The 17,514-nt window shown below is 39.8% G+C and overlaps 1 protein-coding gene across 6 annotated transcripts in view; it reads right to left on the bottom strand.

The window, feature by feature from the left end:
- FARP1 (FERM, ARH/RhoGEF and pleckstrin domain protein 1) overlaps positions 1 to 17,514 on the bottom strand; it is a 214,177-nt gene that overhangs the window by 158,049 nt on the left and 38,614 nt on the right. For all 6 annotated transcript variants that reach the window (XM_054218754.1, XM_054218673.1, XM_054218592.1 and 3 more), the window contains one exon: positions 13,889 to 14,084. In XM_054218754.1, the coding sequence (XP_054074729.1) occupies positions 13,889 to 14,059 (171 nt within the window). In that variant the 5' untranslated portion in view covers positions 14,060 to 14,084. Of the gene's footprint in view, positions 1 to 13,888; positions 14,085 to 17,514 lie in introns of those variants that run through there.

Below are 17,514 nucleotides of genomic sequence, written 5' to 3'. Positions count from 1 at the left end.
GCCTTTATCTCAAACACTGCATCACTGAGAAACTGAAAACGAAAGTGTAGAAGAATAAGCTGGACTAGCCTTGTGAATTCTTACCTTATTTTTTCCATGAATCACAAATTCAGACAGAACTGGAACTTCTGTTGCCGTGGCAGCAGGAAGCCTACCTTTCTGGTAATTTGGAATTACCTTGTTGGTCATTTCAGCTGGATGCTGGGAAACTTGCTCCCACTGCTCTTCCCTCACTTCCCTGCCCTTCTGGAGAAGGCAGCGTATCCTACAAGAGCCAGACAGCACCATCCCCCATCTCCTCCCCAAGGGTCAGCACTCACACAGCAAGCAATACCCAGCATCCTATGGCAGCTCTTCCTTGGGCAGCTGGCAACAGGCTGAAATAGGGGCAAGGAGCCTTGGAAATGAGAAGCTGAGCCCTGGAATGGGCAAGAGGGGACAGGAGAGCCACAGGACTCCTCCTCTGGTGGGAAGATGGGGGCAGGAAACAGAAGACAGGAGCAGATGTGAGGCCAAACAGGAGATGAATTCCCTGAAGCAGCTAGGGCAGACAGTTCCTGGACGGGATCGAAATCCCCCAATCTTTCTACATTCTGAGAACTCAAAACCTTAAACTGCCTCTCAGACAAACAGGTTCAAAAATCAAAATACCCAAATCATAGTTCTTTTCTTCATCACTTGCATTTTCAGAAAATTCCCTGGGTTTCTTTTTAAGCTGCTGCAGCTTGCAACGTTTAAAAGTATGGAACTAGCATAAACTGTTTTACACCACCTTACTGTTAAATTTACCACTTAGGTTTCGTTTTTGAAGTCAAGTGTCCAATTATTTTGGGATATCTGTAATGGCCTGTACTGATTTCGTTATTTGGGATATTTTTATTGAAGGTATTTTCTTCATTTGAATATATTTTAGACCACTGTAATTTGAATTCAATATATTATTTACAAGATCATTCTCCTGACACCTATATTGATACTGCCAAAAATAAAACTAACAGATCAGTCCCTTTCTACCACTACAGAACATGGAGAGAAAGGAGCACGCAGTTATGCCATCGCTGCACATACCACTTTACATCTCTATATGTAACTGTGCCTTAGGAGTATCTTAGCTACAGCTTTTATTTCAAATTAATCGTGTTAATGTAACAGACTTGCAATTTGCAGTAATTTCTAAGAGCCACATCATTAACTCTGCTATGCGTAAGCAGCTGATAGGAGGCAATTAAACAGAGGAGCGAGTGAGGGATTCTGCTTCTAATTGTGACACTGACTGTGCTGTGCAGTCACTGCTATTTTCTAGTGCTCTTCCTTTATGTGACTGTGTCATGCTGTGATGTTTAAGACACAAATGCATCAGACCACCAGTGTTGCAAGTACAGTCAAAAAAAAAAAAAAGAAAAATTCAGGAAAGTTACAGATTGATACAAGCCCAGAACAATTATTTCCCCCTTCTTGTAATGTGCTTTCTTATACATCTGCATCTTCAGATGCCCCCTTTTCCCACCAATCCTACCCTTTTTCTATCACTCTCTTGCCTGCATTTGATCTGTCACCAAAATAGATCTGCCCTCCCCTAAACAGACCCATCTTCTTCACCTACCACTCTGCTAGTCAGTCAATGACAAAAGAGATTATTTTTCACTGAAACGCAGTTGTCCCCAATAATAATAATTGTCCCATTTTTGTGGTACAGTTTAAATAGAATAGCTCAAGCCTTAAAAAGCAGAGGTAAGGGGAACACTTGATGAAAATAATACATCAGTTTAGAGGAGGTAAAAGAAGCAGCAAACTGCTAGAACTTTCTGCCACAGAAAATTGTGAAGGCAGGAGGCATCGGCAGGTTCAAAAGGGACTTTGGATGCTGGGGAATAATGAGAGAAAGGCAGAGGGGCCAGCTCACATGCCAGGGTGGGAGATAAAAACATTACAGCAGAAGGACCATCAGCCTTACTCAGGACATTTATGTTTCCATGAAACGACTTTATCAGAGAGTGTCAGGGTACACGGAAACAACAAAAGAAGAAAATGGCGCCAACAAGCTTACTATTTGGCACTCTAGAAGAGTTGCCACATCTTCAGCTGTACCCCGGGACTATACTTCTAATTGTAAATAAAAGAGGATGAGGGAGCAATCCCAACCCCCACAGCTATGCCTATACGGGAAATCAGGCATTTCAGTGCAACCATCAACAACAGTGTTAACTGACCCCTCAAAGATTTGTTCCCTCAGCCCAAGAAAATGCTGAACTGTTTCCTCAGTAACCTTTTGTCACTTCTCCTGGCTGAGTTTTGTGTACGTGATCTTCCCTGTAATGAAACACAAGCAGTACAGACGCAAAATGCTCTGTGGAGAAGTGACCTTTCCACTAAAAGGTATATATCTGTTCAAAGTTATTTGTTTCATGGAACGGATACAAAAAGAAATGGCAATGGCTAGACTCAGCTTACGTTAGTGAAACAAAAAGATTACCTGCTCCTAATTCTATTTCTCTAACAAAAGCAATCCAGTTTGACTTGACAGAAAGAAGTCTGGAAACTTAGTTCTTCCATAGTTGGTGTGAATCCAGGTTTTCACAAGATTTTCAGGGGGAGTTGTTGACTTTTATTAAGCAGCTGCAGTTATGAAAGTCTCCCCTGCTCACAAAGCCTGCTCTCCTGCAGCTTGGTATTTCTACCTTGCTCTTCCTGAAATTGCCAAAATCATGGAGTTGAACATGTTGTGACACAATCAGCCATTTGAAGAGTCTGCTTTCCACTTCAGTTTTATTTTTAGACTCTTCCATAGTCTTTCAAATCACATACCTAAAGTTAGACTTCAACATGAAGTAAAAAACTAAGAAGAAAATCTGAAGGGTTTGACAAACTCTAGAACATAAGCAAGCTTATGACATGTCTCTCATTTATAAAATGACTACTGCATTGTTTCTTTCATAAGCCCACAGATACAGCTGCAAACGCTCATTTGCCACAGAGAAACCTGACGCTTTCTACCTCAGAGTTGCCCGCTGCAGGCTTAAAAGCGACAAATCTTCAACCGGTAACTCTGAACCTCAACTAAGGCTCTCAAAATAAAAAGGTACTAAAACTCAGTAGTCCTGAATACTTACCATTAGCATTTCTTAGGGAGCTTGAGCAATCTGCTCACTGCTGTCCCTGCCTTGAGTGAAGAGTTGGACCAAACTACCTCCAGAGGTCCTTGCCAGTCTATATCATGCTATGAGTGAATATTCAAGTGCTTTCATGAAAAGTGTTTTCTTTTGCCAGCTGCCAGTGTTTGTCCCTAAGTGCAGAGGTGTTTCTAATTACTCTGGAACATCTAAGAGCATAAAACACCAGGCTACATTTATTTCCGGTTACAGCATTCATCTGTGTGAATCCAACACCAGGAACTACTTAATAAGGTCCTTTCATAATTCCTGTGAGGTATCTTTTCATATAAGGTTTGACAAAGCTTTCTCTTTCACATCAGTTTACATGTATTAGCTTACTTAATTCTGCAAAATACCTTCTATTTTAATTCTGTTCACCTAAATTGTGATATCTGAGATTAATTTCAATAAGGCACCACTCTCGGAAGAGACCCTTGGATCACATCATTGCATGATGTAACCCACTTTATGTCCAGTAGCTCCAGACAACCTAAGACAATGCACAATAGGTGAGGATCTGGCTTATCCCTTCCAGTAATCAGAAAGGGAAGGTGCTCCCCTAACTTACAGCCACTACATATCCAGCATCAGCTGCTCTGCCCAAACGTGCTCCTTGTAAAAGACCAAAAAACAAGCTCTGTAAAAGTATTGCAAGGAGCTATACAACTTCTCCACACAGAGGATCCAAAGATGGATGCTTTCTAAGAAAGAACAAAACTGACAACTTAGATGGGGGTGAGATGACAGAAGGGAATAAAACTGAGCATCTGCACCAGGTAATGAAGCAATGAAGAGTTGCTTAAGAGCAAAAGACGTCCCCCTTTAGGCACGAAGAACCAGCCTCTGAATACTAAGCAACACCTACACACAAATACTGTCCACTATCTACTAAATAGCAATTATTATAAATAAATTCATCAAGAACCATATGAAGATGTTATAGCATGAGAACGGGACCAGAAATATAAAAGCAAGGCAAACTGAAGAAAAAAAAAAAAAAAAAAAAAAAAGAAGAGAGGACTCCAGGTTCAATTAAAAAAAACAGGTGAGAAAGTAACAGTGAAAGAAATGAGGAGAAAAACTGCCTGCTCCCGTGTGCCGCATGAATATTTGCATCTGCCAACAGGCCATCAAAAAGCAAATTGGCACTAAGTCACAACTCACCATTTGCTATTTATATTCTGGCAGCGTTATGTTTGTGCAATTTCTATCAGTCAAAGCCTCCTTTTTGGGGGTGGGGATAAGAAAAGGAGATATTATAATCTACTTCTGCTATTGCTGTTTGTATTTGCCGAGTTATCTGGTGCTTGATGTGTGCCTCATGCATCACTTTTTATTGAAAAATTGACATATTTATCCAAGAACGGTTTTAACACACTAGCCTTATTCAAATACGTACAAAGGCTTTGGCAGACATTTCAATGCATTTTATGTGATTTATGCATTGGCATGCAAAAGCAACATTTAATTGTGTACGCGTATTGTAATCACAGCCTTGTCAAGGCACCTCGTTGGAGCAGTGGAGACAAGTTTACAGATAAGCAGCCCATTACTAAGTCTTCTGGAAGGCTTATAAACCTGCGAAGTGGTGGAGCCCCTTTTGATTGTACCAAGATTAGACAAAGACATACTGCTTTCATCACTTCACCCCAGTTGTGGGGGTTTTAGTTTATTTTAAACTGGTCAGATTTCACTTTAAACCACAAATTATATTAGGTAAAATTTGGATAGATCATCCCACTTGTAAAGTTTAGGTATGGATGAAAATTTGACTATGCCATTGCAGAAAGTGTCCCTAGTTCTGCAGTGCAGATACAGTCTTTAGAAGCGATGAGCTCCTCTATACAGCCCAACACATGACTTGCAATACAACAACCTGATATTGTGCTGAGGAAAGAGATCATCATCAGAATGAAGCTGGTTGAAGACCCAAGATTTCTACATCTTTCTGCACTGCTATCTCCTGTTTGTTTGGAGAATATCAATAGCAAGGAATTGAACCAGCAGTTGCAAAGGAGCTGTGGAGAGGCAAAGAGGACAAGGAGGATAAGCAACATAAGGTTGCATGTACTAGTACCAAGCAAGGAAGGAAGAAGAGATACCAACGAGAAAACCAAGTGCTAAAATATGAACCAATATAAAGTCATATTCTTCAACATGTTAAGGGTTGGAGGAGTTCCTAACATTTTTTCTCTCTTCCACCTCTGCAGCTATGTATTTCCACAGCAGCTTCACCCAAGTCTGAATCACCACTAACATGGTTTTGTCCTTTCCCTTCCCTCTGTTGCACACACATCAGCATCTATCCGATTTTGCTGCCAGCTCATGGTTTTAACTAAAGTGGTAAAAAACAAAGGTTTTTATGCAGGGTTGTCCCCACAGACTGCCTTACCACAGAGTCAGACAAGCATCCTTGCCAGCGCAGCGCAGCACAGCAGGTGGGAATGCCACCTCCAGTAGCTGGCTCCACCAGCTGAGCAACCCAGATGCACCCTGCAGAAGCAGGGAGGAAGAGAGGGCTTGTGGCAGACTTAAGGTGGAAGAAAGAAAAAGCACAGGTGATGACCTCTGACAAACATATGGAGAAGATTCACAGACCAAAAAGAGAAAGATTAACATCCCAAGCTAAAAGGCAAAGCAGGTTGGAATCAGAGCAAAGAACCCATAGTAGGCAAATAAACCCAGAGAGAGGCGTTTCAAAAGGTTGCGTTATCACCTGGCAAAAATTGTCCGTTCTGTTCAAAATAATGAAGGAAAGCAACTGCACAGGGATTCCACAATAAAGGTTCCTTCAACTCTCAAACTGGTGAGAGAACAAGTTACAGGGAGATATGCTTTTACTTGCAATTTAATTACTGAAATTCACCATGCTCTAAATGGTGATTCATCACGCTGGGTGATACAACCACTACCAGTAGTGCTTTACATCTGAGCCCAAGTTTTCTGATCTTTTGCTCGGTGCTTTGCTCAGACTATAGGCTGGATGTGCTTCAAAACGCCGTTAAGTCCAACATAAGATTGTGCTCTTGGCAAAGCAACACGCTTATGATGCATTTCTTTAGCTATGGACAACACACACTTATTTAGTTCAGGAGGAGGAGGAAGGCAGCTATTTTTTCCCAGAAGCTTATCCTGCTCATTTATTATGCCCCTCCAGAGCATATGGCCAGAAGCAAAGACAACTGTTTTTCATACAGAGCTTAAGGAAAGTAATCTAAGCTCGACCACCTTACCCTGACAAAGAATGGTCTTAAGTAAATCATGGCATGCATGTGCACCACTGCAGCACAGCACCAACGCACTGTTCCTCCACACCACCGCTTTATTTTCCAACTTCTCCGTTACAGCTAGGATGGAGAAAAGCAGCACTATGGCAGGTATAATTCACCCAGCCCAGCACATCAGAGCTAGACGGTGTTGCCAGACAGCTGTGGGGTGCAGGAAAGACTCACATATCACTTTGGCATGGTTGGGAACTACAAGGAAACAATGGAATTTCTGTGGAACAAGTTAGGTGCCTAGATGATAAATGAAGTCTAAGCTATCACCCTATGCTCCCCGTACAGGGATACACAAGCACCTCCAGAAAGCAATTAATCTCATCCTAAAGTACACGTTTGAGACAGGCATGATGAACAGCCTGTTGAAGGTACCATGTTTTCACCCTAACTATGAAGGAAAGAGTGATTAGCTGAGGCTTTGATATCTAGTTTTAAAATCTTTAAAGCTGGTAAAGATGAAGCTCAGACTCAGGGGGAAGGAAGGAAGCACACAACAGGCAGTTCAGCTCCCCTCCTTCCTCGGACCAGAGGCAGAGCATCCCTCCCATCGCCTTTGAAATAGGAAAATGTAGTCCTAGCAGAATCAGCCTCTAGTTCTGCCACTAGCTACCCACTCACCCATACATGTACGCTTTGAAGAGGAGAGATGGCAAATATCTCCCACTGTTCCTTGGAGAGCTGCCACCTCCAAAAAGGGTGGCCAAGGGGAACACCCCATAGCTGGGGAGGGAGCCCACGCTCCCCGCACCAGAGCATCAATCCAGCCTCACCGGTACTGTGCAAACCAACTTACAGGCACAGACGTGGTTACCAAAAATTAACAGCATGGTTTCACCGACCCCTTCGGTCAGGGCAGCAGTGTTCAGAAATGCTCACGCACTGCCTTCTTCATCCACAGCTGCCCTTCGCTGTGCCAGCTCCCTCCTTTGCTTTGTGCCGTCTCAGGCATTCATGCACGACTTGGCCAGTCAGCTGAACCGAGAGAGGTGAAAAGGCATTATTTGAGAAGCCTTCCCTGATTACAAGTTAGGCTAACTCATTCAAGAAAATTACATTCATTTCCCAGTTATCTTCAAATACATCAATCCAGTCTGAAAATGGACTGGATCTACTGGCACTTAAAATTATGTTCCCGCTTACTCTGTTCATTCTACAGAACATTGTAACAAAGAAATCAGCAGTTTAAACAGCCTGCTGCCTCAGGTTACAGAAGTTTGCTTGTGGATTATTCTCTCTTCCGTTTTGAAAAGCACATAAATTATTAACACAAGTCACTAAAATTTCCCATCTTTCAACACGGACTTTCTCATCATCTGTCAACAAAAATCACAGTTTACTGGGTATCTACTAATAATCTTCTGCTGAGAAAAACACAACTGATTGTTTCAGAATTACAGAAAAAAAAAAAAAAAAAAAGGTTTTCTTCTTGTAATTTCAGAAGATCCAGCAGGGTTGGTGTGACAATTAGTGAATATTCAAACGCTTGATATTCATTGAAAATAGTCTGACAGTGATGGCCAAATAATTTCAGGCATGAGAAGAAAAGAAAGTCTCAGACTGATGAATAACTGACATTTGACCTGCTGTTCACTTCCTAAGCTGGAAAAAAAATGCAATTCATATTGAATTGAAGTTGAAGCTGGCTAAGAAAGCATAGAACACTGTTTCATGTTTCTGCATTGGCGTACTGTCTAATGTCCTTTTTATAAAATTTATTCACTTGTTATAATATGCATATTGAGGACAGGGGTAAATACCTAAGACAACACAATTGCTGTAATCCATAAATGTTACAGAAAATAATTTAAACATTTATAAAACCGTGGCTGAAATTTTGAATTTAAGAGAGTAACATAATGCTCATGCAAATTTATAACAAAGCATGTGTAATCTTTGTTGTTAGTTATTGAGACTTTCTAATATTGAGCTTTTTCTGGCCTGCTTACACTGACCTGAAGCTGGTGGGGAGTACACTCAATAGAAGGCATTTTCCCCACAAAGGGAATGTGAGCCACAAAACCAGCCAAAAAACCACACCCCACCCAGAACATTAGCCTTGAGACACAGAGCCCCAGCAGAATTATGAAGTCCCCTCTGAAAATTTGGGATTGAGGCACAGAAATTCCCTGCTAAAGCACTACAGCTGAGGCTTTCTCTTCTGAGAAAAGCAAATTGAAATGAAATGTTTACAACCAATGTTTACTAAGGATTATACCCTCACCCTGCTTTCTATTAAGAAACTCCTGTTGCTTGAGAAACCAGGTGTTAATCCCTCAAAGCGGATGACATTTTCCAACCCTGCATATTTCACAAAGCTTGAACACATTCAGAGGGAAAGAAAGTTTACGTAAGACATGAACCAGATGTTTAATAAAACTTGAGTAATCTGACAGGCAAGTATGTTTTGGTTTTTCCAAAAGACAGCAACTATTTTCTTACAGACACAATAAAGAGGACTTTGGTTTGGTTTTAATTAAGAGAGACCGGATCCTAACCAAAAGAAGAATCCATACCTCCTGTGATATACTTTGATCTCACCTTTGATGCTAATGGGAAGGGAACAACTCTTTCTATTTAGCATCAGTAGTACCATTCCAGTCACATCAGTGTCATTCACCCAGAGAGTCGGATACGATGAGTGACAAGCATCATGCCAGTCAGGGTTAAACCTGGTGTGAGTCACCAAATCATGCCAGCAGTCTAACATGAGAATCAGTTGTGTCTTCAGCATTACCTAGAGAAAGGAGCAACACTGACCCTTTCTGCTTCAGAGTAGTTTTAAGCAGATTACTTCTGTCACCGAAGCAACTATAAAAGTAAATAAGAACATAAGTGACGTAAACAGTAAACATGAAAAGGTTGTCTTCCCCAGAAGAAGTAGATGCAACCACCAGCTATTTTTACTGTTCCTTAAAAACTGTATTTCTTTTTTACCTAAACTGCTTTGAATCTATAGGGGAAATCGTATTAAACCAAACATAAGGAAGTCCGTAAAGTTTTACTATGGTTTTATGGAATCAATCCTATTCTCTTACAACTAACTTAGATGATACTGTCAGAAATAAAACCATAGCAAAACCAAGCAGAACAGTACACCTCACCCACTCTTGTATAATACACAACTTCTATTTGTCAGTGTTGGGTTTTGCAAGTCTTCAGATAGAAGTGTCGAAGATCTATCTATATATGATAATCATTATGTGTACAAGGGTGAAAAAAATATTCTTCCTCCTTCACATTAGTCATTTTAGCTAAAGCTGTTGTCCTCTTACTTAGCAGAAAGGGACCATATTTGCTCATTCTATCGTGTAGTCATAACTCAGCCAAACACTAGCTGAAACAGACTGCTATATTTTGGACCTCTGCAGTCTTCACTTAGCATATCTAACTAATTTTTCAGTAAAGGCAGCTAAACTGGAAATTGGGAAAAAAAAAAAAGCAAGAGACAAAAACCTATTCCACACTTGCATGCAACCCCTCCATAAAGCTAACGCCATGACCAACAGCTGCAAGTGCTGAACGATCATGAACTTTCAACTCGTGGCCTGATTTTCAGGCACTAATCATCTACAACTGCAGCTGAAGCCAGCTCTTGTCTGAGAATTCACAGACTCAAACTAAAGGTAGAGAAATTCAGTCATAAAAAGCTGAATAACTTAGAAGGGGGAAGGACAGGTTCTTTTCAGTGGTGCCTGGGGACAGGACAAGAGGTAGTGGGCACAAACTTGAGCATAGGAAGTTCCACCTAAACATGAGGAGGAACTTCTTTCCTTTGAGGGTGTCAGAGCACTGGAACAGGCTGCCCAGAGAGGTGGTGGAGTCTCTGTCTCTGGAGACATTCAAAACCCGCCTGGACGCGTTCCTGTGCAACCTGCTCTGGGTGACCCTGCTCTGGCAGGGGCATTGGACTAGATGATCTCCAGAGGTCCCTTCCAACCCTATGATTCTATGGTAGTCTACATAATTTATCTTCTCATAGCAGAATAGACAAAACTGTGCTCAAAAAGACAATTGTTGAATTTTATACTTTCGTTTTATGTTAGGCAGTAAATAGATGTTAAAGTAATATTATATTTTTTTGTGAAAACAGCAGTGCCTAACTTTTCCCTGCCTCCCCTAAGCATCTGTATTTGCTTGAAGAGAGTCATACAACCAGCTAACTGGAAGTAAAAGATCCAGGATTATCTATTCAAGCTTTCACTGGCTTTTTGGAATATAGGAATGTCTGGAAATTCTGCAATGAAATACTGTTTGTTAACAGCAAGCAGCATATCAGACTTTTGTTACATACCCTTCCTTTTACAATACTGCATTTGGAAAAATTGATGAAAAGGCCTTCATTGTGGTTTCTGTTTTTCAAGTCTCCCATACAAACACTTTCCATATACTTTATGTTTTTTTTCCTGGCGAAAACATATCATTTACAGACCATATGAAACATGTGGATCTCTTCCCTTTTTTTTTTTTTTTTTTTTTATTCTTTTGGCTTGTGAGAAGCTAATACAATGAGCTGGATGTGGTATGATTATAGAGCACCAAAGTCCTAACACCAAAAGAATCAACTTTCCTTTAGAAGGACAAATGACACCAGAGTAATTTCACTTTTAAACAGCCCAAAGTGCAGCAGCACTGGGGGGGGGCGGGGAATGGAAGTAGGTCATGATTTTGTCCTGTTTTATTATATACAGAACAGACATAGAAATCTGAATCATTTTGCTCTAATAAAAACAAGTTATTTGCATACGATGGGTGAAAGGGGATTGCCTAAGTGCAAGGATATTGAATTTTACCTCCTGGAAGATAATTTAAAAAAACAAAACAAACTCCAACAAACCAAAAAACCACAAAAAAAAAACCAAACCAAAATAAAAACAAACCCAAGAAAAACACCACAGGGACAAGAGCTTTTCCAAGTTTTAGCTAATGGGTGAGGTGGTGAACATAGAACAAAAGAAACTGCAAGAGCAGCAAGGAAGGGGGGACTACCCGTCTGTCTAGTCCAACTACTTCACTGCTTCCCCCAAACTAAGGAAGAAGTAGCACCAGTATCTGTTTCTATTTTTACACAGACTTCACAAGCAAGTAATAAACTAGCATGACTTAAACTTCATACCATCCTACAAGGCCCATTTGCTAATAGAGAAAAGATGACCCAGCAAAATTCCTAAAACTGTAGGAAACAAATCCTGCTCAGTTTATACTTGCATCATATTTGGAAGGTTATTTTCATAACCATGGCAGCTCAAGTTTTGGAAATTCAGACCTTCAATCATGCAAAAAGCCTTTAGTTCTCCACTGAAAAGCAAGCCCACAGATATGCTTAGGCATGTATGTTTAACATCCTCTGCCCACAGACACACTTGCTGCTCCTAAAATATTCTATTGAAAAGGTGTCACTTTCTTTTTCTGTGTATACTGCACCAATTTGGCTAAAAACAGCAAGCTTATAAATGGGAACATGGGTTTTCCAACATGAATAAACATCTCAATTTAGATGCATTAAAAATCTTTCAGTTTTGTAGAACGGGACTAAAAAATGAATACCTTTTAGCGCAGACTGAAAACAATGTGTATTGCTCCATTTGACTCTGCATATCTTAAAGAGAAAAGGCTTTAAGAATCTGTTCTAAGAGACTTTATAATCTAAGTATCCTGCAAATTTCACCGAGATTTGACTTTAAAACCACCTGGGCTCTCCTTGAATAGAGGTAGTTATGAAATAAAAGCCTCAGAAAATAATCATATTGAAGTGATCTAAACAGAGAGTTGTTTACACACCCAGGTCTTCCAGGTGTTGCTGAAGTTTAAAAACAAAAAGTAATGTTGATGTCTCCTAATATTGAAGATTGAAAAAATACTGTTTTCTCAAACTCCCAGAAGCAAAGCTGGTGTTACTGCTACTTACGTTTGCTTCTAAACCATTTAATGAAAGGGACCTGATCTCAAAATGGTTTCTACAAAGTGTTTGTTAAATGCAGTTATTAACTCTTATAAATTGTACCTCATTTCGAAACTATGGTGAAGTAGCAGCTGTGGAGGGGGAAAAAAAAGTCATCTCTGGAATAATAGGGACATTTGTACCACATAAGATCAGTAGCATAACTTTCATTAGCATTTGGTAATTTAAACTAGAACTGCACTTTTGAACAGCGATGAGTATCTTAAAACTGCTAATTTTAGTCTGTTTGCTATGGATATTTGAGAGGCAATCTGAAGAGCACAAAAGCATAACAAGTTGCTACATGCACGAGCGTTTCACTTGATGACAGTTCAGTTCACAGGTACCTGCCTGTCCAGAGAATTCACTTCCTACTACAACAAAATCTGAGACCGAACACACAGTTGTAAGTTGGGTCACAAACAGCAGCAGAGAGCAGACCAAATAGCACATGCGTGTACAGACACAAAACAGACCAACAAAACCTTATAGATAGGTAAAAAAATAATTTTTTTTAAATGAGGATTTTCCTAATCAGAATTCTTTCATCTTTAATACAGGGATAACATTGTTTCAGTGACCATAAGAGCTTTCACAGAGCGCCACATGTGTAAGATCTATGTATTTTGCTAGTAACTCCCCATTTCACAGAAGGGAAAACTGAGCCAATGAAGGCATGGAAGTTACCATAGCTACATAAAATGCAAGTAACAAGGATGAAATTTGAACTCAGGTTTCCAGTTTCCTATTCACTGAACCCTGAGGACTTTGAAAAATACACATTCCAGTACACTTTCATAACAGCAACAGTGTTCAGCAATCTTACATGTTAATTACCAAAGCAGGGCATGTTAAAATCATTAGCAGTTACTAACAGCTAGATAATGTAAAACAGAATCGGTCTTTGCATCGAAACTAACTAAAACTAATTCTTCTCTGATCACACACACAAGCAGTAGTACCTGTTTCCTTGGCAAATACAGGCCTAGATTAAGAGGTACAGAGAAACTTCAGATGAGATTGTTTTGATTCTTTCCTTGCACTCAACATGTGAGAGAGCACTTGGTGCCTCTCAGAGTGATAGAAATTAGTGAAAACTTTCATGATTTCAAATTCCTAAGGACTTGCCAAAGGAAACGAAAAAATACCTGTATAGATCTATGGTTTACTGGATCAAGAGAAAACAATACTAAAGAAATAGATCAAGTGTTCAGAAAGCAGAAGAAATCACTGATGTAATATTTGAAGAAAAAAAAAAAACAAACACCAAAGACTTTTACCTCTTCTGAAACTCTTCAAACAGAAACAGAATAACTGTAATTTACAGCTCACTTCACTGTTTAATGTTTTTCTATTGCACCATCATCTATTTAATGCTGATATAACAATGATTTTCTCCGCAACATGAATTTGTTAGCCAAAGAATCACAGTTGAAATAAAAAGAGAACTGTTTGAAAATATGCATTTTCAGAAATGCCTGAATAATCCTTAGCCACCCCAACCCCCACATCCTTACCGGAACATCAAAAGTTTCTTGTGTGTCGTCCAGCATCTGGATTTTGATGGAAATGAGTTTTCCTGGAGGTGTCATAGGTGGTTTCTGTCCATGCTCCAAGGTACTGATCCCAGCATTTTCCTGAGCTCCTAACCGGGATCCTGCTGTTGGTCTCTGTTCTGTTTCACCCATGTTTAGGGAAACACGTTTCTTATATCTGATAAAAGAATAAGGGCAAAGACTGTATCACTTATTTATAAGAGTTTTTGTACATAAGGATTACGGCATATATACTTACAGCTAATAAACCATATAACCATTAACACAAAGTAATAACCATTATGATATTTTTTCTTTAATGCCTCATATGAAGACAAGAAAACCAGAAAAACTTTATACTTCTCAAGATACATAGGCTAATCACCTGCTGGGGGTAAGGCTGATAGACTGCCTACAGTACTGCACAATGGGGAAATATTCCTTTTCTCCTGGAAAAGGAAACAAGATCACATTGGAAACAGAGCACTACAGAACCCAGGTTTCAATGAATTATGCTAATTTTTATGTATTTATGAATGAGGCTGTTATCGGCCACAGACAGGGCTCCCAGAAAAGGGAGGACGGTGAGGAGAGCAGGTGGCACAACTCACCACTTGCTGACTGTCAATCCCTCCTGGCTACGTTCGCATTTTTTCCTTTGGTCCTCCCAGCTTTCTCTGGCCCTTTGCAGCTGCCCCCTTGCTTAAGGGTCTGTGAAGCAGGAAAGCCAAAGATGACTCCAATTATACGACCTAAATATTTTGTTTCCTTTGGGGACCAGAGCTGCTCTAGATCCTGGAGCCTGGCCCAATCCCGCTGATGAGCCAAGGACTATGAGGATGTGCTACTGGGAAGTCCAGAAGAAAACAGAGCAAAAACATTGGTTGGGAAAAGCAAGGGAAATCTGATTTCCCATGAAGGGGAACACCAAGGATCACACCTTCCTTGCTATGTTAGGGGAAGGCTACACGTGCACCAGCTCGCCTGCACCACTCACTGAATGTGCATGTCTGCTTCATATCCATGGAAAGGAACCTCAGGAACTGGCTTGCTAATTTTGTTTCCGTGCAGCTTTTGCACCACATTACACAGCACGTTTCTGCTAAATAATTATTCTGTCCTAAAAAGGGAGCACAGCTGCAACAATGATTCAGTGTGATTTTTCATTAACTGGCACAACTTTCAACCTCCTTTTTTTTTTTTAATTCAAGGACCATTAGTTTTACCTGTCAAATGTTACACATCATACTAGAATTTTATTTCACATTTTCCCCCCTGCCTTTTGACACTCTAGCTGGGTTTCTGATGAAACCTACTGCTACTGTCTATTTATCTTTCTTCGTAATTGCATTTCCATTCTGCATGACTTTTATATGCTGATCAATGACCATTAAAAAAACATGTAGCGCACAGATGAATGGAAGGGTAACTTTCCAGAGGAATACTGCCAATAAGTGTCTGGCTTTTACTCTGAGGTTACAAATATTGAGAAGCCTATGAGAAAAACAGGAAGCACAAGATAGCCTATGTATTAGTGAATGCGTCACCAGTTCTACAGTATACTACAAAGAACAGTGCCATGTAATAAGATACCAGTTCCCTCTATAAGGGCAGAATAAAACCAGTCCTGTCTTCGGCAGGATATACTATTTACTACACATCACTTTTCCATGTTCTGACGAATTTGTTCCTACAGATTTTTTTTTTTTTTTTTTTTTTTTTTTTTTTTTTTTTTTTTTTTACACAGCAAGTGGCTTGGAGTAAAAATTTTTAAAACAGCAATTTGATTAAAAGAAAGGAAAAAAGAAAAAAAAAAAAAGAAGTGTTAGCTGAGAATAAAGGGAGTGAAAAATTAGAGATCATGCACTTCTACATATCAGCTCAACAGGCGCAAGTGAAGGAGAACAAAAAACCACAGGCAAACCTTTGCCATGAACCAGCACTATCCTACCCAACAGGGTTGGAGATACTAGTGAAACCTATCCAAGCATATTCCAAACACTACTGAGAGGCAAATTTTTCCTCAACTGGCATTGTAATCTCCAATGTAAAAGGAATAATTTAAAAGAAGAAAATAAATTTAATTGAATTAAATTAAAACCTTTTTATGAAACAAGAAGTGCCAACAAGAAAGCTACAGTCGGAGGCAGGAAATCCAGAAGACACCAAGCTCCACATAGCAAGACTCCAGGCCTAAGTATACACAAATCTGGTTTTCATGCATGTGAAGTACAGAGGAACATTTAAAAATGTGCCACTGCACACAAAGATACTGGTGCACGTCCTTATTAATTAAAAAACTTGTTTTAACAGCTCTTCTGAAGTCACCACGTACCACAGACAGAACCAACGCAGAAGAAAGGACCTCTACAATTGCTGTTTTTCTACAGTAGTTTTTGGCTAGGTACAGACATTCAAAGTGGATGAAGAAATCTGTTCATTCCATTAAATCCTTAACATAGGAATCAATCCAGTCAGTTCAAGTGATACCATTAAATAATCAATGCAAGGAAATATTACAGAGCTTGAACCTTTCTATAAGCATTCTTCTGACTAGATGATCTAGCAGCCCACACACACATTCAGACAGGCCAGTAAACTTAGTGAACAAGGAAAAAAGACACAAATTTAGGAGCCAAAAACATCATAGAGGAAAGGTATAAGCCAAACCACTCCATATATATAGCTGAGAGGTTTATTATTATTAACAGTTAGTAATGTAGAAATTCTTGTAATATATATACACACACTGAACCATTCAGTTGCCACACGCTTCTTTTGGAAACAAAGATCTAAGAAGTACTGGCCACCCTGATCACGTGCATCTGCTACTGACAAAATTAAAAAGCAGACTTTTCCTTTTCTAATCTGTATGTATATCTAAACATCAGCATGCTGCATTGGACATTATTTAAGGTTTTTTCTGTATGACACTAGTCTTGCTATGGTGCTGTCGTAACATCAGCATAATATCTTTATTATGCCTTTATGTAAGAGGCCTTAAAGACTATTACAATTACCCTTTCTAAAATATTGCAGCATATCAGTCAGGCTGCATACCTTTCTCTAAATCACTTGGATCTAGAAGACAGCAAGGTCACAGAATGCAGCAGAAGAGTATTAAGCAAATATTGAGCAAACCAGGGGGGATTAGGATACCTAACACCTGTCATGAGGAGGAGAAGAATCAAGTTTGGACAGAGGATGGAGAATTTTAGAGACGCTCTAGTAGAAAGACAATGTTGATGAACTAGCGAGGGTATTAATTGAGAAGAAAAAGTGGTGGCCGCCAGACTGCAAAAATTGCAAAACACTGAGGAAAAGAGAAGCAATAATCCACTGTTAGAAACCTGAGCAGAGCTCATGGTGGAATAAATGCTAATCTGATCTGTTAACTACTCTGCTCTTCTAGATCAGACAATGAGGTTTGGACATTTGATGCAAGAGGTTCCCCCCCAAAAAAAAGTCTGAAAAGCACCTGTAACAGGGGGAGATGGTACCAGATATCTAGGCCTTTTCCACTTCTTTTGTTTTGCTTCAACACATTTGCACAGCACGAAACAGAAGGTAGCACAGTGTTCACTGTTCTCCTTCTAAAGGCAGGGAAG

This window comes from Rissa tridactyla, chromosome 1 (assembly GCF_028500815.1).
Source record: "Rissa tridactyla isolate bRisTri1 chromosome 1, bRisTri1.patW.cur.20221130, whole genome shotgun sequence".
NCBI lineage: Eukaryota > Metazoa > Chordata > Aves > Charadriiformes > Laridae > Rissa > Rissa tridactyla.
The sequence above is the reverse complement of the archived record's forward strand: the minus strand, read 5'-3'. Positions and strand labels throughout refer to the sequence as shown.